This window comes from Triplophysa rosa, linkage group LG8 (assembly GCF_024868665.1).
Source record: "Triplophysa rosa linkage group LG8, Trosa_1v2, whole genome shotgun sequence".
Taxonomy (NCBI): domain Eukaryota; kingdom Metazoa; phylum Chordata; class Actinopteri; order Cypriniformes; family Nemacheilidae; genus Triplophysa; species Triplophysa rosa.
Genome location: NC_079897.1, coordinates 23,386,250 through 23,409,462, shown reverse-complemented (window position 1 = coordinate 23,409,462; position 23,213 = coordinate 23,386,250). Strand labels below are relative to the sequence as shown.

At 40.3% G+C, this 23,213-nt stretch overlaps 3 protein-coding genes across 4 annotated transcripts; all 3 read left to right on the top strand.

Moving 5' to 3' along the window:
• Window positions 1-98: 98 nt before the first annotated feature.
• On the top strand, window positions 99-5,733 carry pnisr (PNN-interacting serine/arginine-rich protein). 2 transcript variants are annotated; one of them, XM_057341245.1, is made up of 12 exons: window positions 99-178; window positions 823-938; window positions 1,066-1,242; window positions 1,346-1,578; window positions 1,655-1,823; window positions 1,914-2,098; window positions 2,458-2,607; window positions 2,693-2,792; window positions 3,394-3,447; window positions 3,733-3,915; window positions 4,012-5,053; window positions 5,373-5,733. In XM_057341245.1, the coding sequence occupies exons 2-12, from the start codon at window positions 848-850 to the stop codon at window positions 5,401-5,403; spliced, it is 2,415 nt and encodes an 804-aa protein (XP_057197228.1). In that variant the 5' UTR covers window positions 99-178; window positions 823-847; the 3' UTR covers window positions 5,404-5,733. The 2 variants fall into 2 exon arrangements, with proteins under 2 accessions (XP_057197228.1, XP_057197227.1); XM_057341244.1 differs by having other exon boundaries at window positions 1,042-1,242.
• A 354-nt stretch (window positions 5,734-6,087) lies between these two features.
• Window positions 6,088-12,490, top strand: coq3 (coenzyme Q3 methyltransferase). Its single transcript, XM_057341249.1, has 6 exons — window positions 6,088-6,678; window positions 6,826-6,978; window positions 8,330-8,429; window positions 10,198-10,440; window positions 10,780-10,939; window positions 11,219-12,490. The coding sequence occupies exons 1-6, from the start codon at window positions 6,515-6,517 to the stop codon at window positions 11,413-11,415; spliced, it is 1,017 nt and encodes a 338-aa protein (XP_057197232.1). The 5' UTR covers window positions 6,088-6,514; the 3' UTR covers window positions 11,416-12,490.
• Window positions 12,491-12,811: 321 nt separating this feature from the next.
• On the top strand, window positions 12,812-21,946 carry faxcb (failed axon connections homolog, metaxin like GST domain containing b). The gene is made up of 6 exons (XM_057341248.1): window positions 12,812-13,247; window positions 14,805-14,940; window positions 15,202-15,398; window positions 16,996-17,213; window positions 17,480-17,596; window positions 18,398-21,946. Exons 1-6 carry the CDS (start codon window positions 12,988-12,990, stop codon window positions 18,706-18,708), a joined length of 1,239 nt encoding a protein of 412 aa, XP_057197231.1. The 5' UTR covers window positions 12,812-12,987; the 3' UTR covers window positions 18,709-21,946.
• Window positions 21,947-23,213: the final 1,267 nt, after the last annotated feature.

Below are 23,213 nucleotides of genomic sequence, written 5' to 3'. Positions count from 1 at the left end.
AAGTGTTTACTTATTTTTGAGGAAATAGTTTACTACGTTTATCATGTTTGGTAAACTGGTAACGTGATAATATTGTAAGCGCTAGGGGGCGCTTGCTGCGAGGTCACTCTGGTCGCTATTGTTTCCGGGTTATCATTTCATCGCCATTTTACTGCTGACTGAGTGAGAAACTGAAGAGGTAAGAGAGCGATTGTATTTGTAAAACTTCACTAAACATTCCTCTATTTCTCCTCGACATCAGATGTAACGATCGGCGAACTACATGATTTTGTGCGTTTTAACAGCGCAAAAAAATCAATTAAATGTAATAACCGCAGTTGTAATGTTGTAGACGTGCGGCCTATCGTCTGCACATCTGCTCTTACGTCGACGATAATGTCTGTTAATTTGTGAGGATTATATCAGGTGCAAGACATTTAAGTGAAAACGCGTTGTAACTGTTAGATATGGCGGTTTGCATTTAAAAGAAAAAGGATCAAGTTTGTAATAGTCGGAGTATTAGTGTTTCTTGGCTGCTTGTGTGGGGGGGTGGGTGGTGGTGGTGTGTGCGCGCGCGTGCGTGTGTGCGTGTGCGTGTGTGTGTGTGTGTTTGTTTGTTTGTAGGGGCTGCTGGGCTTTTTACATTACAGATCCGAATTGATCCTCAATAGAGAACCAATTCATATTAATCTGTACGTCTTTTTAAGTTAGTTGAGTCAAAATTGCGCCATATATATACACTTTGTAACACATATTATATCTTGTTTAGTATGTGAGGGTAACCTGTATGATAATTGGTGCACTTTATCTTTTCAATGATTTTATTTTTATAATTTGTATCAGTCTCCCGACACAGAAAAAGTGAGTGATGTGGGACCAGGGAGGACAGCCCTGGCCTCAGTGGCCCCTGGGTTCACAGCAGCAATGGATGCAGTCTTTTCAACATCAACAAGATCCAGGTGAGAACCTTGTTCCTATTGAGCTGACCTTGTGTAAAGCTGTTTCATGCCCATTCAGTAGTACAGAATGTTTATATGATTTATTCTGAACGGTGTTGTTAAGTTTTAGGCATGCCTGATGTTGCAGGTCAAGTAGACTGGGCTGCTTTAGCACAAGCATGGATTGCACAGAAAGAATCCAGCGTTCCCGAACCACCGAGTATTCAGCCCAACGGCCAGGATCTGCAGAACATAGAGCCTCCAGCCCGTAATAACCATGGGGCCTTCCCGGGTGATTCGAATTTTGGTAGAGGTTGGCAACCAGGTAAGGCTTACTAACTGTATTCTAATCATTGGCTCGACCTCTTAACCAGTGATGGTCATAGTATCACAGATATGTTTTGAGCATTATTGTTGATTGTTTACAGAGTGGGGGATGCATGGCCAGCCCCCACCTCCCCCTCCGGAACAAGCTTGGATTCCTCCTGGGCAAGCGGCGATGGATGTCATCAACCCATCGGAAGACAGTAACAGTCAAGATAGTTTAGAGTTTCCTGGAGAGCCACACCATAGGAGTTTTCCTCCAAACAACCATGGATTTGGGGGCCAGCCTGAGCCGTACCCCATAACCCCCATGGCCGTCAATCAGTTTGATTATCAGGTATGCTATTCAATATCTATTACTTCTGTGTTTCTGACACTTATATTAACTAGTCAATCATATTGTTTCATCCTAGCATGGTGCTGCACCGACCGGGACAGCATATGGACTGCCCTCCACCGGGTTTCACGCACCATTCTGGCCCGACAGAACTCAGAACAGAACAGACCGTCTTCCTGCCTTCAGAACAGAACACCCCAGATCCCCCAACCAGTTGGCAATAAAGCCAGAGGCGCCTACACTTGGTGAGTACAAAAGTTGATCGGAATGACTAAAATGCAGTCGTGGTGTACAATAGTAAATAAAGGCTTACATTGTCTTGTTTTCTGTTCTAGATGCTGTTAAAAGGAGAACACTACCTGCGTGGATTCGGGAAGGCCTTGAAAAGATGGACCGTGAGAAGCAGAAGAAATTGGAGAAGGAGAGGGTGGAAAAAGAGCGTGCTGAAATGGCAAATAATGATAGCGATATGGTAGAGGAGGGAGGTGATGGGCATCGGTTGCCACGCAGAAGCAAATTTGTAAGCATCTTTTTCATTACCTGTTTACGGGGGAGGAACCTGCTGAGGTTACTTTGGCAACTGTTGTCCCAGAGTTCACTGACACGCGTAAACGTTCATTGACATAATTGTGGTTACCTTCAGTAATTTAAAGGTTTCGTTCACCCAAAAATGAAACGCAAACAATATCATGGGACTTTTGAACAACGTGAGGGTGAACAAATGGTGACAGAATGTCTTTTTGGGTGAACTATTCCATTTTATTGCTCGTTGCGAATGCAGGCCACCAACACTAGCAGTATCGCAATATAGCAAATTCGGCGCTTGGCTCATGCACAAGCTTACGATCTCTAGTCCAACCATCTACTCCGTTTATTTAGGACAGCGATGATGAGGACGGTGAAGAAGATGATGCTGGAGACGATGGAGTATTAGGGAGGAAACAGGAGTTTGGTGGTAGAGTTTCTCCCCCAGTTCAGGAAGATCAAAGTGAACCCGAGATGACAGAGGAGGAGAAAGAGTTTCAGCTGGTCTGTAACTTCTGCTTTTTATCCACTCCTCCCTGCCCGTGCTTGGGACGTATTACTTACTACGTTCTCCCTTTCCTTTCCACAGATGTTGATGACTAAAACGCTTCTCACCGAAGTTCTCCTTGAGGTCACAAATGAGGAGATCCAGCAGGTGGCCAAAGAGACCCATCGCAAAGCCTCTAAAGGTCTGCTCCTGTTCTCTTCTGTCCATGCAACAGTGCCTTCAAGTTTAATTCTGGGAAAGAGCCACTGTTCCGCAGAAATTACGCTTGCTTATGTTTTGACCCGATATATGAAGCATATTTGACTGATGCACCATGGTAATGCAAGCAAAAGTGAAATTCATCAGCAGCCATTCTCTGCTAATGCAGCAGAAGATGAAAACGAACCACAGAGGGAGGGTGTAAACGGTCACATAGACAGTTTTATGTATGCCACGAGAACTTTCAAAGGGTTCCCTGCATCTGAATCGGTTTCCTCATTTACTTCCTGTTAAACAAACATACTCTCATGTCTATGACAGCTTCTCATTTTGGCCGTGATACTGCATTAGTACAGACTGGTTCTCTCCTCCACTGTTTGCCTTCTGTGTGTGACCGACTATGTGTGATAACCTTCTTCTTCTCTCCATCTTTTTATTTTTGTTATTTTTTTATTTGTTTTGCCAAAGGCGGCACTTGTGAATAGTGCATATGTGTACCATCATCTCTAGAGACTCTTGCCTATGCGAAAGTGGTGGCTGTATATGTTTTAACATGTTGTTCCTGTTGTTGATGTGAATCAAAGCTCCTGCAAAACAGCTGGCACAGTCAAATGCACTGGCTTCTCTCACCGGCCTCGGTAAGTGTCTATACATTTTGGAACATCGGGGTTGGGTGGGCTTTGGGGTGTAGGGGGGACATTTCAGAGCTTGGCTCCTTTCTCAATTCTCTAATGAACTTGAAGAGTTCAAGAAGCAAGTTTGCTCAAAATGGTTAGCTTGCAACAACAGTGAAATGGAATTAGGCTATTTTAAAGCATGCTTCATTACGCGAGGTGGGCCGCTTTAGCGTAATATAGTCGAGTGGATAAACAAGTGCTGCTGTCAGTGATGTCCGTTAAAAGATGGGGGCTTTGTTGCCGCAGGTGGGCTGGGTGAGTACGGCTCGGACGAGAGTGAGGATGAGGAGCGCAGCGCCAAGGGTTCCGACTCGTCGGACACGGACGATGAGGAGCTGCTGCACCGCATTCGCCAGAAACAGGACGCTTTCCGTCGCAAGGAGAAAGAGCAGCAGGAGAGGTTGGCACTGGATGCACAGTTGGCTAAAGGTATGTACATCTACAAGATAATAGTTGGTTTTAAAGAAATGTTATAGGTTATTTTGCTGGGGTGTAACATTATTGTGATCAAATTTGGTTTTTCAGAAGAGTCTGCAGCAAACAGAGAAACAGTTTATGAGGAGGAACAGTCAGATTTCAAACACAAACAGGAAGTTAGGGAAAAAGAGGCGGAGCCTATAGTAGAGCGGCGCAGGTCGCGCAGTGAACCAGAGGTCAGTGAGGTGAAGTGGGCAGCTTCAAGCAAAGAGCACAGCGGGCGTAACGGAGGAAGTGCCAGCCCCTCACCCAGCGCGAGACGCAGTCGCACCTCAAGTTCTAACTCTTCCAGCAGCAGATCCTCTTCATCTTCCTCATCCCCAGCCTCCTCTCGCAGTTCCTCACATTCTTCCTCTCCCCGGAGGAAGAGGCGACGCAGCCGTTCCACCTCCCGTGGGACTCGCAGGCGCAGCCGAAGTCACAGCTCTCGCAGACACCAGTCGCGTGACAAGGGCAGAGACAGGAGACGGAGCAGCCGTGCCCGCAGCTCAGAGCGCTCCTCTCGTCACAGGAAGCGCAGCCGCTCGCGACAGCGCAGATCCAGTAGGGGCCGTAGGAGCAGGTCCAAGACCAGTCGCAGCCGCAGCAGAGACAGGCGGCGCAGCAGAGATCACAGGCACAGCCGAAGTCGAAGTACCAGCCGCAGCAGGCGGAAACAAAAAGCTTCCAGCAGGGACGGCGAGAGGAGGAAAGAGAGGAGCCGGAGCCACGAGAAGGATAAGAAGAGGAAAGACAAAGATTTAGATAAAAAGAAAGACAAACAGAAGGGCAAGGAAAAAGAGATGGATAGCAGCTCAGTAAGGGAGGAAGAGGACGGTGGCAAATCGAGGAAGAAAAAGGAAAGCGAGCACGCAGATTCCCGCGGTGAGAAGTTTTCCCGGCAAGACAGTAAAAGTAGCAAGAAAGGCTCCGCCAAACCTAGCAGGAAGTACTCCGATTCAGAATCCAGTAGGAGCAGGTCCCCTTCCCTTGAGGTTAGCAAAGAAAAGAAGTCTAAAAAATCTAAACGTAGTCGATCAAGGTCAACGGAAAGATCTCACAAGTCTGGTAAGAAGGCAAGCCGCAAACACAAGTCTAAGTCGCGATCAAGGTAGTATCCCTTTCTAATTTTTTCTTGTTGAACTGTTTTAACTGTCTTGTGTGTTAATGATCAGGTGTATTTTGCTTATTTGTTACCATGATTGTGTACAAATCAAGTTACATTTAAACATGTTGCATTTAAATTCTTACTCCTGTGGTTTCATGGGCAGTCTCTTGTAATGTTAAATGTGAAGTTAATTGAATTGTCCACAAAAGGTGGGTTTTGCCTCCTAGGTGCTGTTTGAGATGTGACTGATGTTATTTTCCCCATTTCTGGATGTGACCTGCTAGTGTTTTCACTAATGGTCTGTCCCCCGTTTCTGTTCCAGGTCCACATCTCCCAGTCGCCGCAAGCACTGAGGGTTCTGCCTCTGATCTGTGCACTACTTTTAAAATTCCATGAGTTAACATGCTTGTCTCATTATCGAGGCAACGTTGTAGGTGAACTCTCCACTCCAAACCCCCCCCCTTCCCTCCATTTTGTAAATACATGCTATTTTTAAGTGTCGTCTTCAAAACAGGAGATTTTGAATGATAGATTTTTGCCTTGTATTATGCAAGACTGAGCATTCAAGTAGTCAATAGGATCTTGAAACTGTAACGTTTTAAAAAACATAAGGGAAACACAACAGGAAAAATTCTCGTTTAATGTAAATTGTCCAATAAAACAATGATTCTTTCTGTCTGAAATGGCCTGTGTGTTGTCTTTTTAAATCATGTTATTTTCCAATCCAAAGGAAGTTACTAATTTACTGTTTTGATCTCAACTGTTTGACGCTGGGTAAAGATGTTAAGAAACGTAATTGATAGCATGCATTTTTACAGTAAAACCTCTTCCTAGGAAAATTACCCAGGTTTTTTTATGGTAGAGACTTTTATGGTAGAGGTGGGTTACCGAACTGGTTATTGTGGTGATACCATAATAAATTTGTTGTTACTGTAGTTTTACTACAAGTGGGGTCATCTGTATTCCCTTTAAATATTGATTAAAAACATTGATTTCATAAATAACAATACTTAATGAAAATGGTGAATTTAATTTGTCCAATGAAAAACATGGTCTAAGTTCATGTTTATATACGATTACAAGTTTTCACAATAGGAATGATACAGGACAATTGTGTATTTAATCTTTTTGAGAGAGTTTTTACACCAGCCTGTCAAGACGGAAACCAACAACTTAATAAAAATTACTTTCCCTCAAGCTATATTAAACCCCTTTTTGCTAAGAAAGTAAAGTGCCCGGCATACTACATTCGAAATAAAATTTAATTTAGTCATTTCCTTCGAGCTGTTTAAACCCTTTTTGTTAAGAAAGCAGTGTTCTTACAGTCAGCTAGACTAGGAACGAATATTTCGGTTTAAGTTTCTACTCCGTCAAACGTTGCGAGAACACGCGACGGTCACATTGGAACGAGTCCGACTCAAGTCGGTGATAATTTTAGGCTGAATGCGACACTAGTATGCAGTTATGTTCTGTAAGAAATTTGGACGACTGGCTTTTGGGCTATTAGCGGAGTCGACGTATAGATGCCAGTCAATCCTGAAAGTGTCTTCCGATGGAAGATCAGTCAGGTCGCTGTGCAGCTGGACGGTGTGTTTGCGTCACCGTCACAGAAATCAGCTGTCAAACGGGTGAGTCATTTAATCCATTAAATGTGCAAATGTATTTAATCGTGTTGTGCTTTTCTTAAAAGCCCAGTGTGCAATTTAGTTACGCAGTTTTTTGTTTACATGCGCGTCTTTACGAGTAAAATAAACTAAAAACAGTATTTCCTGCAGATTACACCACACAAATGTCCGCACAGTGTCTCAGACCACACTGGACCCCGCCGAGGTGCGCAAGTTTCAGGCCATGGCGAGCAAGTGGTGGGACTTGCATGGAGAGTTCGCTGCTCTGCACTCCATGAATGATCTGAGAGTGCCTTTCATACGGTGTGTACCGTTATATTCTTACACTGCTATTAAACTATATAGGCTAAATAATCACTAACACGATAAAGGATTTAATGCAAATTGTAGTGGTTTTAACGGTCCAGTTTATGAAAATTAGTGGCATCTAATCGTTAGGTTGCGAATTGCAACCAACTGCACACTCCACCCCTCCCTTCAAAGCAATATGAGGTTGTCCACACGAACACGGTTATTTTCAAAACCGCTGTTTTTTTATTCCGTTCGTCCACACGCAAACGCAGTGCTCGGTCACTGAAACCGAACTTTTTTGAAAACTCCTGCCAGGGTGAAAATTTTTACAAACTCCGGTTCAAGTCCCCCCTAGAGTTTTCTTTATATGTTAATGGTTTAAAAGAGGTGTATAATACAAAAGCTAAATATCTATATTCTTTATTGATGGATTTTGGTTTCACAATGTGTTTTTTACATAGTTTCTCTCCTTTTTTTATTTATTTTTTGTTTGTTTGTTTGTTTATGTAATATATGTGGTAATTTATGGTGTACAATTCAAAGGCTGAATATTGTTATTGTATTTTATTTATATTTCATAAACCATAATCCAGTACTTCAGAGATAACCTGGAAGTAAGCCTCGCGATGTTCCCTCGACCGAAAGCCTACGCATTTTTCCCATAGACTTTTGGAAGATCGCAAAAAATAAGCTCTGTGATTAACAAAGGTTTATGATTTGTTCATGTTTTGTCTATTAAGATAGTCTTTACAAATTAGGACCACATATATTATTTTTGAAGCCGACATACAATCGGCAGAAGTAAAAAGCTAACACGATGCTATAAACAGATCACACTAAAGCCCGATTCACATTTCGCGTCTAAAACCGCGCGGAAAACGCGAGCTGCACTGTGTTCTCCTTTTTTTCCAGGGTGTTTGTTTAATGAGGAACCTCTCTGCTGTTGCTGGTCATCATGTTTTATTTGAAGAATGTGTGTTTTCTAGAGATCAGGCAAGAAGAGAATAAAGAGGTAGGAGATTCTGTCACAGACGGTGCGGTTTGTTGATAAAGATGGACTAAAAGGAGTTAACAGGATTGGCAGTGAGCACCTCAGGCTGTCTTGGTGTGCAAGAACTGAGTGCCCGTCTGAGCATTTGAAGTGGAATGTCAAGATGTACCCTTTGGGTCCAAAAAGACCAACTATGAATCTGTAATTGCTTTAGGATGGTCAGAAGCATTTGTGTGGCCAGGACTAACAGTAAGACGTTTTAGTGACTCAGGAAGCACATGCTGTGATGAGCTTTAGATTTTCTGTTTTATGTGTATTTGCATTTTTTTTATTCATTTAACATCAATTTGTAACCTTTGACCTCATTTACAGGGATAATTTATTGAACATCCATGGCGTGCGGCACTCAGGCAAACTGCTGACTGGTCTCAGGATACTGGATGTAGGTTGCGGTGGAGGTGTGCTGAGCGAGGTAACTATGGTGTCACCATAAAGAAAGTAAAATGAAAATTACTGCGGTAGTTGCATTGGTTACTGCAACAACAGTTTTTCTGTTTACTAAACAACATTTGGATGCATGCACTCTTTTATGGTGGTGTTGTTATGTGATATGAGGTTTTCGAGGTCTTTATTTTTTTAGCTGGCACAAATTAAAGCTGAAAAGCTTCCAACAGAACTACTTGATTAAAACAGACAGCTTCACGCCCATGCTTCTCTTCACAGAGATAAACACAGTCTATTCATGCTATCACCCTGACTGATATGTCATTGTTGTGTTTTTGTGTGCGATGACTCTTAAAGGTGCAGTTTGTAACAATTTTGCAGTAAAATATCCAAAAACCATTAAGCTAGTGTTATATATTTTGTTCAGCGGAGTACTTGCAATATCTCAAATGTTTCCAACTACTTGTAAATCGTGAGAAAATCGCCATTCTAAACAGTGACACGGGGCTGTGCAGTCGTCTGTCAATTGTGTCATATCCGCGTTCCCCTTTGTTACCGCCTTTACTGATGTAGAAACTGCATGACAACCGTGTCATGGACAAATGCGGAAGCAGTGTCTAGCGTCCAGCAAGCCACTAACTTGTTTCGAGCAGTCACTTATTTATGGACCACAATTATTCGCAACAATTATAAAACTTTACCTCATCCGCTAACATGATTTCTCGTTCCCGTCTGATTGATGGCCATCAGCGGTGGAGTTGAAGACAACAGATCCCATCATTCCACGCTCCTTCACAGCGTCATCAAGCTACGCCACTGTTGTTGTTTTGATCGTGCGCCCATCAAGCGGCGTTTTTTACAAACTGCACCTTTAAGTGTAGCGTCTTGTAAACACAAAATGAAAATTCTGTCATCATTTACTCACCTTCGACTTGCTCCAAATGTGTATAAATCTCTTTGTTCAGATGAGCACAGAGACAGATATTTGAAATAATGCTTATAACCAAACAGATCTCGACACCCATTGACTCCCATAGTAGGAAAAATTACGTAATCATTTTTTTTGTTCTGTTGAACACAAAAGAAGACATTTTGAAGAATGTGGGACAGCAAACAGTTCTGGGGCACTTTTGACTCCCATTGTTTTTTCCTACTATGTTAGTCAATGGGTGTCGAGATGTGTTTGGTTTCTAAGCATTATTCCAAATATCTTTCTCTCTGTTCATCAGAACAAAGAAATTTATACACATTTGGAGCAACTCGAAGGGGAGTAAATGATGACAGAATTTTCATTTTTGGGTGAAGTATCCCTTTAAGGCAAATATTTCAGAAACATTACCCTATCTGACCAGCAGAGGGCAATTTGTATGTTTTTGTGATTTTTTTTAAGGTGCCTTAAAGCCATAAATTAAAATTCTGTCATCGTGTATTCACTCTTATGTGGCACAAAACCTGTGTATGACTTTCTTCAGTGGATCGCAAAAGAAGATATTTTGAAAAATGTTTTAGTGGTTTTGTGAATAATTGAAGTCAATGGGGTCCACCGTTGTTTGGTTACCAACGTTCTTAAAAATATATTTCTTTGTGTTTGGCAGAAGATAGAAAGTCATACAGGTTTGGAATGAAATAAGGTTCAGTAAAGGATGAAGGAACGGTCCCTTTAAGTAATTTCAGTCACCTAGAAATCACATGAAACAGAAAAATACACTAGATAATTTACCATTGTAAAATGTTTAGCTGCACACGACTAAAGGACATTGATATCAGAATAGCACCAGCATTTTTACCTTTCTCAGCCACTAGGGAGGATGGGTGCAGATGTGTTCGGGATCGACCCAGTAGAGGACAGCGTGCGGACTGCAGAGCTGCACTCCTCCTACGATCCTGACCTACGGGAGAGGGTTCGATATCAGGCCTGCACCCTGGAAGAGCTTGCTGAGGATGAAGCAGAGGGATTTGATGCTGTTGTGGCGTCTGAGGTGGTGGAACATCTGGCTGACCTGGATGCTTTTGCCAGCTGCTGCCAGCAGGTCCTGAAGGTGTGTCACTTTGATCTAAAACAATGCCAATCAGGGTAACTACGTATGTGTGAGATTCCCAGTCCAGAGAAGTAAACAGGCTGTTTTAATCTGTGTGTCAGAAGACACATTCTCAAAAGATTTAGTCCAAATCCCTATAATCTTCCCTAATGCTGTGACATACAGTTCAAATAAGAGGCACTTTCCTCTCTCCGCCAAAAAATCCTCAGCGTGCTCCATTTTTTCAGTAATTGATTAGAATGAAAAACAATCATTGAACTGTAAAAACAAACAAAAATCGTATAATTCATGAAAATAGAAACATGTGAAAAGGCTGGAGTTTTTCCGTCTGTTTTTCAGCCTGGTGGCTCGCTGTTCATTACCACTATTAACAAAACCAGTCTATCCTACGTTCTTGGGATTGTAGCAGCTGAACAGCTATTGAGGATTGTACCGAGTGGAACTCACGACTGGGAGAAATTCATCAGCCCGGAGGATCTGGAACGACTACTGGAGTCTTGTGAGTCTCCATGTTTCACTTTAACTTTTAAATATGTTAATGTCTCCTAACAATTCATTAAACCACTTGACTTCCGTCTTCTTTCGCTGTTGTATCACTTTGTGTAATTTTAATGGTTGGCAGATACATTTTATAGGTGATAATTGTTTGTACGACATATACTCTTTTTAGGAAAGGCCTGCTTAACTATACATCATTATTCAATATGACCACTCTGTTGCTGTTTCACAGCAGCATTTGTTACTTTTTTTACTAATCGTCTTTTTCTCTTTATCCCAGTTGGTTTCTATGTGGAGGCTATCAGAGGCATGATGTACAATCCTCTCACAGGAGCGTGGGGCTGGCAGCAGAGCACAGCCATCAACTATGCATTGCATGCCATCAAACGCAAAGAGGAACCCCAGCCTGATCGGGTCTGGGCCGAGAGCGAAAGCGAGAACCTGGATGAGCCACACCAAGCCAGAAGTTATAGCTGAGCTTATGTAAAAGTTGGAAGTGCCACCAGACTTCACCTGAAGTCAGAACAGGATGTCAATTATTGACTCAAGGTTGCAGTTTATGTCGCATTAGTGCAGCATCACTGAGCAAAAAATGTAAATGTTGCTTCATAAAACTACAGTCATGAAGCTGTGTAGCTCTAATTGAGTTGAGGTCTTGACTGAAGCACTTTTGATTCACACCACTTACAACAGTATGTGGTGTTTTGTTGTGTTGACCATTGATCGGATCATGTTCAATCAAAATGAATCTAAAAGGAAAAAAGACAATTGTATAATAATATGATCACACAAAGTGTTGGTACTTCGTAAACTAAGAATGGATCTTGTCAGTTGCATGGTTCGAGAAGGTTTTTTATTCAGTGCGAACATTTCTCTAGTTTGGGTTCTACTGTTAAACTTAGGAAAAAATTGCTTTCCAAACAAGCTTTCTTTTATAGACGGTTTCAGCAGCAACAGCATAAACATTTGTGGCCCAAACTTAACTTCTGGTAGACCTCCCCGAAGAATTGATTTTATAACTTATTTTCTATTTTGTTATTTTATAACTAAACACGCTCAACCTGATTTTGCCAAGTGGTTGATGTCCTCAGGGCAACATATTTTGTTGACCTAAGGACAACATTTTTATAAATAAAACCTAAACCCACACCAAACCCTAACCATAACTTACCCCTAAAATCAGAGGGAGAGTGAAAAACAATGGTCTAGAAGCACCTAATCCTGTTTGGAAGATTAAACTTAAAATAAACTGTAAACTTATATCTGATTGGTTGATTTAAATGTTGTACCTGGGTCAACATGATGTTGCCCTAAGGACATCAACAACTTGGCAAAAACGGGAGAGCCAACTAAACACAGACTTCGGGCCAGGTGTGTCCGTCTGATGAAACCGTCTGTATGAATCAGTAATGTTGGCTGTTATATGCAATACTTTTTAAAGTTGTGTTAAAGTATTTACAATAATCATTCATTTGTATTTTTTAAATAGCTCGCTTCAGTAGAAAGCCTAGTGACCTTATTGCTTTATTTCTGATCGGCTTAATATACACCCAAAAGCTGCGTGGTGTAAAATAAGTGTAACCTATTCTCAATATATTTTATTATGTGTATATTTTATAGTCCAATATAATCTGCTATGATCTATATCTGACAATACACGTTATGTATTACATAGGCCTACAGTATAATTTTCTAGGCTAAAAAAAATTATATTAAAGAAAAGAAAAAGAGCGATTTTATAACACAAACCAGAGTGTTCTGAATAGGTTCAGGCTTAGGATTACAGTTTCGTTTGGTTTAATTGGTTATTAAAAGCCGACATGTGTTTCATTTGCTTAGTGTCCACGTGATGCGCCGTGACATCACGCAGCTCTAGAAGCAAACAAAGGAGGATGCCGATCTGCGCGCGGGAGCCACCTCCCCTTAAAATGCCGCTCTTCTGTTTAATGATGCTGAAATAACATACAACCATGTAACACATGTCTATTATTACACGGATAAATGAAGTGGCGTAGGATCTGATGGAGCAAGCGGGAGGAGAGAGAGAGTATGTACTGGGTCGCTGGATTCGCCTCCTCCCGGTCGCTCGTGATTGATCTCGGCCGGAATCAGAGCCCGTCCTTCGGGTTGTGCGGCTCTGATGAACGTCACTCATTTTATGGGTACATAGTAGCCGTTCCGCTGCAGGATTTTGGTGGTATCATGTCGGGATTGGTGTCGGATTCCTGGTGGAGGAAGACTCTTTACATCACCGGAGGTGCGCTGCTGGCCGCGGCGGCTTATTTGCTGCACGAGCTACTCTCCATCAGGTCAGTGTTGAGGCCTCGATCGTTCATTATACTCGCAGACGTTTTAATCGAACCACTTAGATGGACAGAAGTGCTGAAAAAAGCAATACAGAAATTCTAACTGATTTTATAATTGGATTTGTATAGGTCTGTGTCACGTTTTTTAAATCAAATGCACATGCAGTGTTTGTCCACACGTCACTACGTGAAAACGCCCTGTCATCAATACTTGCACCGGAATTGCCCTCGTTTACATTCTTAAAAAACACAGTCATCGAGCTATTTATTCTTGATCTATGCATCAATGTCATGTATTGTAAATAAGCGTCATATTGAATGGCACGTGATCGTGACTGTTTGGTTGACGCTGGAACGTGATGTCCTTGAGTTGTATCGTACGAACGACCTTCCTTGCTTCTTACGGGTTTGCAGGCATTTATCTTGTTAAAGAGTGGCTCGTGTTATAATGGGCTACATAGATTTGTGTCTTGTGTTGTTTGTTGGTGTGTCAACACAACAGACGTCGCCGTCCTCATAAAATACTTGATGGGGAATTTTCAGCACCACAGAGTAGTGGACAGCACCATACTCGACTTCCGGTCTCTGCAGCATTCAATTCATACTGCTGTAATCCGTAATATTAGCCTACAATGAGCAGCATCCTGCTGTTACAGAAAGTCAGATTTAGTCATCCATTTTCTATGCACAAGCCTTTTGCTTTTACTGGGTTTGTTTATTTAATCATCTATAAGAAATCTTTGATTTATGTGCAATTGAGCGAGTGCTTTTTTATTGATAATGGCTAAATGTGGGCAGATTTGTCTCACTCATTTTAGAATGTAATCCTTTGGTCTGTGTGAAGGGATTTTAGCAAAGCCAAAACAATAACAGTTTTCTTCTCCCTCAAAAGATGGTGATTTGCAGGCACATGGGTTGGTTATCTATGAATCGTTAAGTTATGCAAAAGACATTCTTTAGAATGTGGCTTTCAAAGAGAATATTGTTGCAGTTTGTAGAGTTCAGACGAGGCTGTGTTGTTTTGTGAGAACGCAATAAAGCTATCTTTAGATTCTAGTTGCTTCTTGCCTCAAGCTGTTTTAAACATCCCCAACCTGCCCGTTCTTCATAATTATAGTATAAGGTCTTGACTCTTTTCCACTGCACTCCAAGAAAAGCTATTCCAAATAGCACCAAATTAGGGGGTTTGGCACAATATTTTAGGGTGAATTGTGTTTCTGTAGCTCACAAATGAGTTCTTGTACCCCAAGAACTCGGACATGCCAGTAAAATGCATACCTACCTTATGCAAGTCATTTTGGGCAAAAGCATCTATCAAATGAATAAATATACTCGTAATGGTTAAGGTTTCATAAAGAGCCCTGTTTAAAGTGCAGGTGTAAAGACTTTAAACCCTGACACACACACACACAAAACGTTTTACATTTGTATTATTCCATTAGTTTGAATGAGTTCATTATTATTCCAAAATGTGGAAAAATGTATCCGTGAGGAATGACTAAATGAACCTAAACGTTTTGGAAGTAGTACAGGAGTGACGGTGTTTATTTGATCTTGCAGGAAAGAGCTAGAGTTGGACTCTAAGGACGCCATCATCCTCCATCAGTTCTCGAGGCCAAAGAACGGGGTGCCAAGCCTGTCACCTTTCTGCCTGAAAATGGAAACCTATCTGCGCATGGTTGATCTGCCCTATCAAGTAAAGCAATTTTGGAATCTTTGATCAGAGGTCGCATGCAGTTATCGGAAGTTGTACTATCTGCTGTTTAATTGTCAATGAATTTCATGAATATCTAGTAATCTGATACAGAAATGTATCTGATATGAGTAACTCGTGTGTAAAAACATAGTATATAAATATTTTATATAATAGTATTTGTATATAAGTATTTTAATTATATAAAATATAAATAAAACAGTATTCTCAGTCTTCTCTCCCACATTTTTTTCTCCACTGCAGAACTACTTTGATGGAAGCCTCTCTGCTCAGGGCAAGATGCCTTGGATTGAGTATAACTATGAACAGGTGTGCGGAACTGAATTTATTTTTGGCTTCCTGGAGGAAAAACTGGGTGTGAGTTTGAACAAGAGTCTGAGCGCTCAGGAGCAGGCAGTAGCGCGGGTTATCACCACAATGGTGGAGGAACATTTGTACTGGTGAGTCATGCGTTAGCATTCAGAATGAGTCAGACTTCTGCTGCTGGGCCAACACTCAAATCTGATGGTCAAATGTACGCCTACTGATTATTGACTAGAGTACTGAACAGCTTTTTATGAGTTTTAATACAAACAAGGGCTTAAAGTTACCAAAAGGATCAAACAAACAAATAACATTATATTACGTTAATGAGTAATATTTATAATGCTTTTTGCCAAATGATTCAATAAAAAATAGGCTGGACCATTGCTAGCCATTTTCGTAATAATAAAATGCTATAATTCAAACACAGAGACAATTGAAATGTAAATGCACAAGATGATTTCTGACATGAGTTGTGTGCTGAAACAGGATTTTAGCTGCACTGTGTATCTTTAGCACAACTCTTACATTAAAATGAAAATACAGGAAGGAAGGGAGGAGAATTGGTATAACCCTCCTTACTTAAAACCCAATTTATCTCCCCCATCTTCACTTCTTTCACTGTATTATTTTTGTCTTTCTTGTTCTGCACATAATGTTTTTACATTGACACACTTCTCAATGTGGATGTGGGCTATGTCCCATATAGCTATTGATTTAATCATTTATGGGTTTACGGAGCTGTTGAGAGAGGCTCTAGATCTGTGTCTACCCTGTTGTAGTATATGACAGCTGAAAAGCTTGCTGAGCAGGGACATTTATTGACCTGTAAATAACTGAATTGAATCTGGATTATAGTACCAAAGTGATTTGATCAGGAAATGGATCATATTATGCACTTGACCCATTTTAACAGAAAGACAGAGTAATATTAGATTCAACACTCAGAAATGCTGAGAGGCGTATAAATGTGGTGCAAAGCATACAGGACTGATTCACGGAAGTAACATATTTTGTTATGTTTAATAAAATGGCTGGATATTTGTGAGTAACAGTTGTTTACAATGGGACAAAAAGGTATAAACCCAATGTCAATGCTTCTGCTATTGCTTTCAATATGACTCAACATTACTGATTTAACCATGGCATGAGTTCGGGGCGGAACTACATGTTTCTCCAACTATAATGATGTCACTAAGGCTGCAAAGTGACATCCTGTAACTTTAAACCTGTTGAAGTTAAACCTGATCTCAGAGTACGTTTTGAGCGATAAGTTCACCAGCATGAAGTGTTGGAATTGGAGTGAACCCAGAAAGCAGCCCTTGAAGCCATTTTGGATGAATGATTTTTATTAATGCTTTGCCTAGCGAGCGAAGACGTTAATTAAAAGACTGCTTTAATTAATTTGATTCAGAGAATCACAGAGCAGAGAATTCATTCAGAGTTTAATCTCAAAGGGCAAACTGAGTTTGCGTTGTGTTAGATACTAAAGCTTCAACAGTTACCAGCTCATTTTTAAATGAGTATGAATTATAAATGAGCATATTATATGAGTCACTTATGCGTATTATTAATTACTCCTTCTAGTTTTCCTCATTTATAAGTAGTTTAGAATTCGGAGACTATTTGCCATATAAAAGTAACATCTTATAAACTATGCATTATTGTATACTGTACCTTTAACAAGTAAAAGTGTATATCCCTAATTCTCGTCTTTCTCCTCATGTCTCACAGGACCATCGCATATTGTCAGTGGGTGGATAATGTGCATGAGACGCAGAGTATGCTGGACCTTCCTGGACCCCTCAGTGACCTGCTCAAATGGATTATGTGCCATCTGACAGGTGGAATTGTAAAGAGGGAGATGTATTGTCACGGGATTGGCTGCTTTACTAAAGAGGAGGTCTACACGCTCATGGAGAAGGACATGCGCACACTGGCCACACTGCTAGGTGAGGAATTGCAATGCACAGTGTTGCTTTGATCTGATATCATTATAGTATTATTAATGTAATTATTTTTTTTTTTTATTCATTCACTGGACGAGCCAGTGCAACAGATGCTCTGATCCACACCGAGAACTTCCATTTCTCATTTAATCCATCTGATAATTGAACACACTACAGGCTTTTTAATGGCAGTTTTAAACAAATGCCTCTAAAACATATTTGTAATGTCTGTTTTTTGTCCTTGTTTGTTTTATTTTCTGGATTGTCAGGGGACAAGAAGTACATCATGGGTTCCGAGCTGTCCAGTGTGGATGCTACAGTGTTTGGTCACCTTGCACAAGCCATGTGGACGCTGCCTGGCACACGGCCCGAGCAGCTTATTAAAGGTGAGCAGGACCTGACAACTGTAATGTAGTGTGACGCTCTCATCAGTCACGAAAATTATTGTTTGGGAGATTCAACAATAATAATTGGAGATTCATGCACATCAGGGATTTTGATGATTTAATATTTAGACGAATAGTTCACCCAATTCACCCATGCCATCTTATGTGGAAACAAATACTGTTTAGCCTTGGGTTTGAAACTACATAATGGCAAGCAAAAGATGTCAGATTTTTTTTGACACTTTTTCCATGCCAGAATGTTTGTTAAATGTTATTTAGTTTGTCCACTAGATGGCGATACAAGCATTCATTTATGCTTATGTGATTCAGTCACTCACCAATACAGAAACCTGTTGTTATTCTAGGGTGAATAGAGATAAAGTGGTGTAGCTATATGGATAATTGTAAAAAAAATAGAAAATTATATATTAACAATCATATTTCCGTATAATTTATATGGAAAATTCAAAAAAAAAAGTGCTCCACTTTATTGTCTATAAACACATAACTATACTTGGGGCTGAGACGCATTGTAAAAATAGTGATTGGTTAACAAGGTTTGAGAACCTTCCCAAAAATGAACATTTTGTTTTTATTTACTCACCTCACGTTGTTCCAAACCTGTTTGACTTTCTTCTGTGCGAAACCAAACCATAATATAAAGTTAATATGAAGTTAAGCGTAACATTAAAGTGTCTGGCATCCTCCAGTGACCATTCATTTCTGATGTACAAAAAATAAAGATGCAATGACCGCGAACAACATGAACGTCCTCCTCATACCTGTGACATGTGTTCACAGGAGAACTGATTAATTTGGCCATGTACTGTGAGCGCATACGGAGGAAGTTCTGGCCCGAGTGGTTTGTGGACTTAGAAGACTTCTGTTATGACAGCGACAATGACACCACCAGTGGGACGCCCACCTGCCTGCTGGACCTTGCACTCTTTTCCAGGACAGACACTTTAGAGGAAAGTGAATTAAGCTCCCCGTCACACGCTGACACACACTCGCAAGACACACAGCATTCCGGACACTCGCTCTCTGACTCTGACATTGAAGTAGATGTTGAAATGCTGAATTCAGATGTTGAGCAGCAGGTCAAGGGTTAAATCATGTCACCTCTGCCCTTTGTCAGATGCTACTGGTTATATTACAGCGAGTTCAGCTGTTGTCACGGGTCACATTTTCCTGTCTGGATGAACCCCACTTCGATGGACCTGAAGAAGAGAGTGTGTGTATATGCGTGAGACATAAGGAGTTTTAACATGATATCAATCATGGATGGATGCAGGTGAGACGTAAAAACTGTTATTTTACATCTTGGAATAGTTGCGGTATATGAGTTGCTGCACAGTTTCAGTCTAGGTAGTTGGCTTTCATTTTTAAAGAATTTTTTTTTTCTTTAACATTTGGGATGGGAACCATCTAGGCAGAGTCACCCGAGGTTTCAATTGTTGTAAAACTTTCAGTGTCTTACTGCTGTAATGCCTGAACTGATACTGCAGCGACATCATTGTTAACATTACTGTACAAACAGCAGCTCAAACTTTTAATGTTGTTCCAATGTCAGTCATTGCTTATTTCTTTACAAAACTGATCATACAAATATTTGATCTCAACAGAATCATGGAGCAAAATATTGTAACTTGCAGGATGTTTGTGAGGCTGACAGTTAGACTTCAGAGGATTGACTGATTTCCTTTGTGCCAACATGAACTTAAAAGTTTTCATTGATTTTTAACACTGATATTTCCTGCTTACAGATCAGTTAAAGAATATGAGATTCGTATGGAAAAAAAGATTTATGAAGCGTTTAATTCTGTTTTGGTCTCGCATCTTAAAGCAGTTCACTCATAATAAAAACCGATGTCATAAATTACTCATACAAAGTTAAATGACTCATGTAAAACGCAAAAGAAGAAACTTTCAATAATGTATTTGTCACTTTTTAACGTGAATTTCCATGAAAGGAACTTTTTAAAGCCTTTTGGAGCTCACAAATATTCCAGTCCGTTCTCATTGTAATTGCATAGAAAACAGCAATGAACATGATTTAAATCTCCTTTTGTGTTCCATCAAAAAAAGAACGTTGGTAGCACTTTACACTAAGCTAAATATTACTTCTACAGCATTTATTCATTTTACTTCATGTTAATTTAAGTATTTACTAAATCAAAAGTTAGTAAGTGCGCAGTGAACTAACATGAACAATTGTATTGGCATTCACTAACATGAACAAAAATTAATAAATGGTGAAAAAACATATCGCTCATTGTTAGTTCATGTTAGCTAATGCATTTTCTAATTTGAACAAATAGAACCTTATTGTAGTGTTACCAGAATTTGGACTGGAATAAGCGAGAATGATGACAGAATTGTCCATTTTGGGTGAACAGAAATTACAAAACGAGTCCAATCATAAATATTTAGGCTGATCATGCAATAAAATAGAATCCCTTTATATAATTATCATTTATTTGGGCTCCAGTCTATATCATCAGTTTCAGCTGACCTTTGATCGGACTGAATGGTGCTTAATGCCTGTGTGCCTGACTGCAGCCGTTCGTATAAGCCCAAGAGACCTTTCTCTCTATCCCCTGTCTCTCTTCCTGCTAGCGATATTGGTTCTACATTCTAGGCCTGTGTTCTTTATATGCTACCACTAGAGGGCACTGTGACCATTCACACTATACGTGGGTCCCATGCAGACGCTTTTATCGCCCTCACATTCATCCCTGCGAGCGTCTGCCTTAAAAGACCATTTTAAAATATCAATAACAACAATAGTGAACACTGAACAGTCATCAGCTTTGTTGATGTAGGAGTCAGACTGATTATGCATTAGGGTTGTGAAAATGTTTTTCTTCCTCCATGTGTGTGATTGGGGCACCAAAGTGTAGCGCGTGTATACTTATGCAGATTTGCCTTAGTTGAGGGAAATGTTAATGTGATCAGCAGTCGCATGATGAGTTTACCCTCTTTCTGTTGAATTTACTTGAAACCCAAGCCGATACTCAAAATGACTTGATTTATATCCCTAGGGTACTTCTAACTTTCATGCAGAGTTATGTTGTTTACTTTTATTATCGTTGTTTTGCACTTTTTTCAATTGTTGAAAGATCTTGGACAATGTTAAGATATAGATGGGAAATTTACGGAAAATAATAGCAGTGAAACAGGGTCCATTCAATCAGATATGTTAAACGTGTGTGTATGATATGGTTACCTGTTAACATCATTTGCCTGCATGTGTGGTTGTGTGTGCGTCTACCAATGTGCTCTGGTGTAAACCGCACCAAAATCCTCGATCAAATTTTTATTCTCTGTATAGAATTCCTCTCTATATCTGTATCCCTCGAGTCTGGTTGAAGGTGGAGATAAACAACCTCATTCTCACATGTAAATATGAAATAACTTGCAGCTTACTATTGGATACAAAGTATCACGGTATGAAAAATATCTAGGTCCTTCAGTGACCCGAAAGTCATGCCTGAGAATTGAAGAAATACTTCAAATTTGCCTTTTTGACTCCTGATAACAGTTTCACGTTTGAAACCACGCGTCAATATTCAACTATCTGATCTGTTTACTTACAATATATTCGTATATACATTGTAGATGTTTATTTATTTTAAGAACATAGCTGGATTATGTTCTTATTAAAGAGATGTCAAAGTTAGTTTTGGTAGAGGTCTGTTACTAGCTTGAAGCCATATTTTACGAAGTTGATTTCTTGTCTGTGGAGGCAAAATGATGGTTATAAATATATGTCTAATTCTACCAAATCTGAATCGGCTACAGAATACTGTGCATAACTGAGACCCTCATGAGTGTTTATTAGTTATCCTGAATTGGCTGGTTGTTTAACAATTAAAAACATTAATTAAAATAGCTGTGACAATTTCAATGTATGTGCGTGTAAGTTTATTTTTTTTCAATGAATGCAAGAACACAGCTCACAGTATTCGAAGCACACTTCTGTGATCTTTAGTTTTTAACCCAGCTGTTATTGTCGTTTGATGGTTTTAATTTATTCAGCAAGTCCATAGAGCAAGACGCGCACGTTAAAGGGATACTCCAACCAAAAATGAAAAATTTGTCTTCATTTACTCACCCTCACGTTGTGCCAAACCTGTATAAATTTCTGATGAACACAAAGGAAGATATTTAGAAGAATGTTAGCTACTGACATTTCTGGGACATCTGTGACTACCATAGTAGGAATAAATTGTTATATATATATATTTTATATTGTTTTTAATTTTGTTCTGTTAAGCACAAAATTAGATATTTTGTTGAAGAATTTAGGAAAGTTAAAAGTTGTAGGGCACCTTTGACTGCCATTTAATTTTGTCCTACTATGGCAGTCAATGATGTCCCAGAAATGTCAGTTGCTAACATTTAAAAAAGTGTCTTTGTGTTCAACGGAACAAATAAAATATACAGGTTTGCAACAACTTTGGGGGTAATTCATGACAGAATTTTCATTTTTGGGTGGACCGTTCACCTAATATCCTTTTTACCTTTGTGTCCATACAGTTGCATTCAATGTGTCCAATTTTGTTTGGTTACCAGTGTTTTTCAAAATGTCTTCCTTTGTGTTCCTTCAGAAAAAAGAAACCGGTGCAGGTCTGAAAAGACATGAGGGCGAATAAATAATGACAGGATTTTCATTTTTGGGTGAACTATTCCTTAAATGCTGAACCAAATCCACATAGCTAGACCTGGGTGTTTAAATGATACATTTTATGTACATGTTTTTACAATGTAATGTCTAAACAGTAGGTGTGAATGTTAATGTTTAACAACCTGTGTGTGCATATGTGTACGCTTGTGTGTGTGTGTGTGTGTGTGTGTGTGTGTGTGTGTGTGTGTGTGTGTGTGTGTTTACCATGAGCCACCATCTTTTCAATCAGGCTAATGAGTGGTAGCCATCCATGCGCAGAGGAGGGCTGATTAAGGCGTTTCCAGGCACTGGAGGTGTACAGAGGAAACAGCAGGGGAGAGAGAAAAGGAGAGAGAGAGGCCACGGATCAGGAACCAGGATCCCGCGGGATGGAGCAGGTGCAGCCTGCGAGCGAGGCCTTGGGCCTGACGGGGCAGCTAGAGCTTAAAACAATCTGCATAGTACCTTCTTTTAATTTAGCATTTTCAACGCCCCGTCTCTCTCTCGCTCTCTCTTTCCTGTTCTTCCTGCTGCTTAACAGATCAGTGCTCCACAAAGAGGGGTAAACAGAGAGAGGCAAATTAAAAAGGGAACTCCCCCGATACCCCAAAACAAATTAGTGCAAACAAATTACACGGAGTCAACACACAAACACTGCAGCATCTGTGGCTTTGGACCGAGGACGGAGGAGGCAGGCAGAGCCAGCACACGCGTTCAGAATCAGCACCAAGACGAACATCCAGCGACAGAAAGACTTAAGGTCATTTTACTTTCAGACCTTGGAGCGGATCTTTTCTAAGACCCATGTTTGTTCATGCTAACAGTGTGTCTTAAAGGAGCAGGTTCACCAAAAAATGGAGTCGATATTTGCCCAACAGCAACCCAATGCGCTGTTATGTTTACTGTGAAACGCAAAAGTAATCTTTAATATTATTTTTATTTATAAGC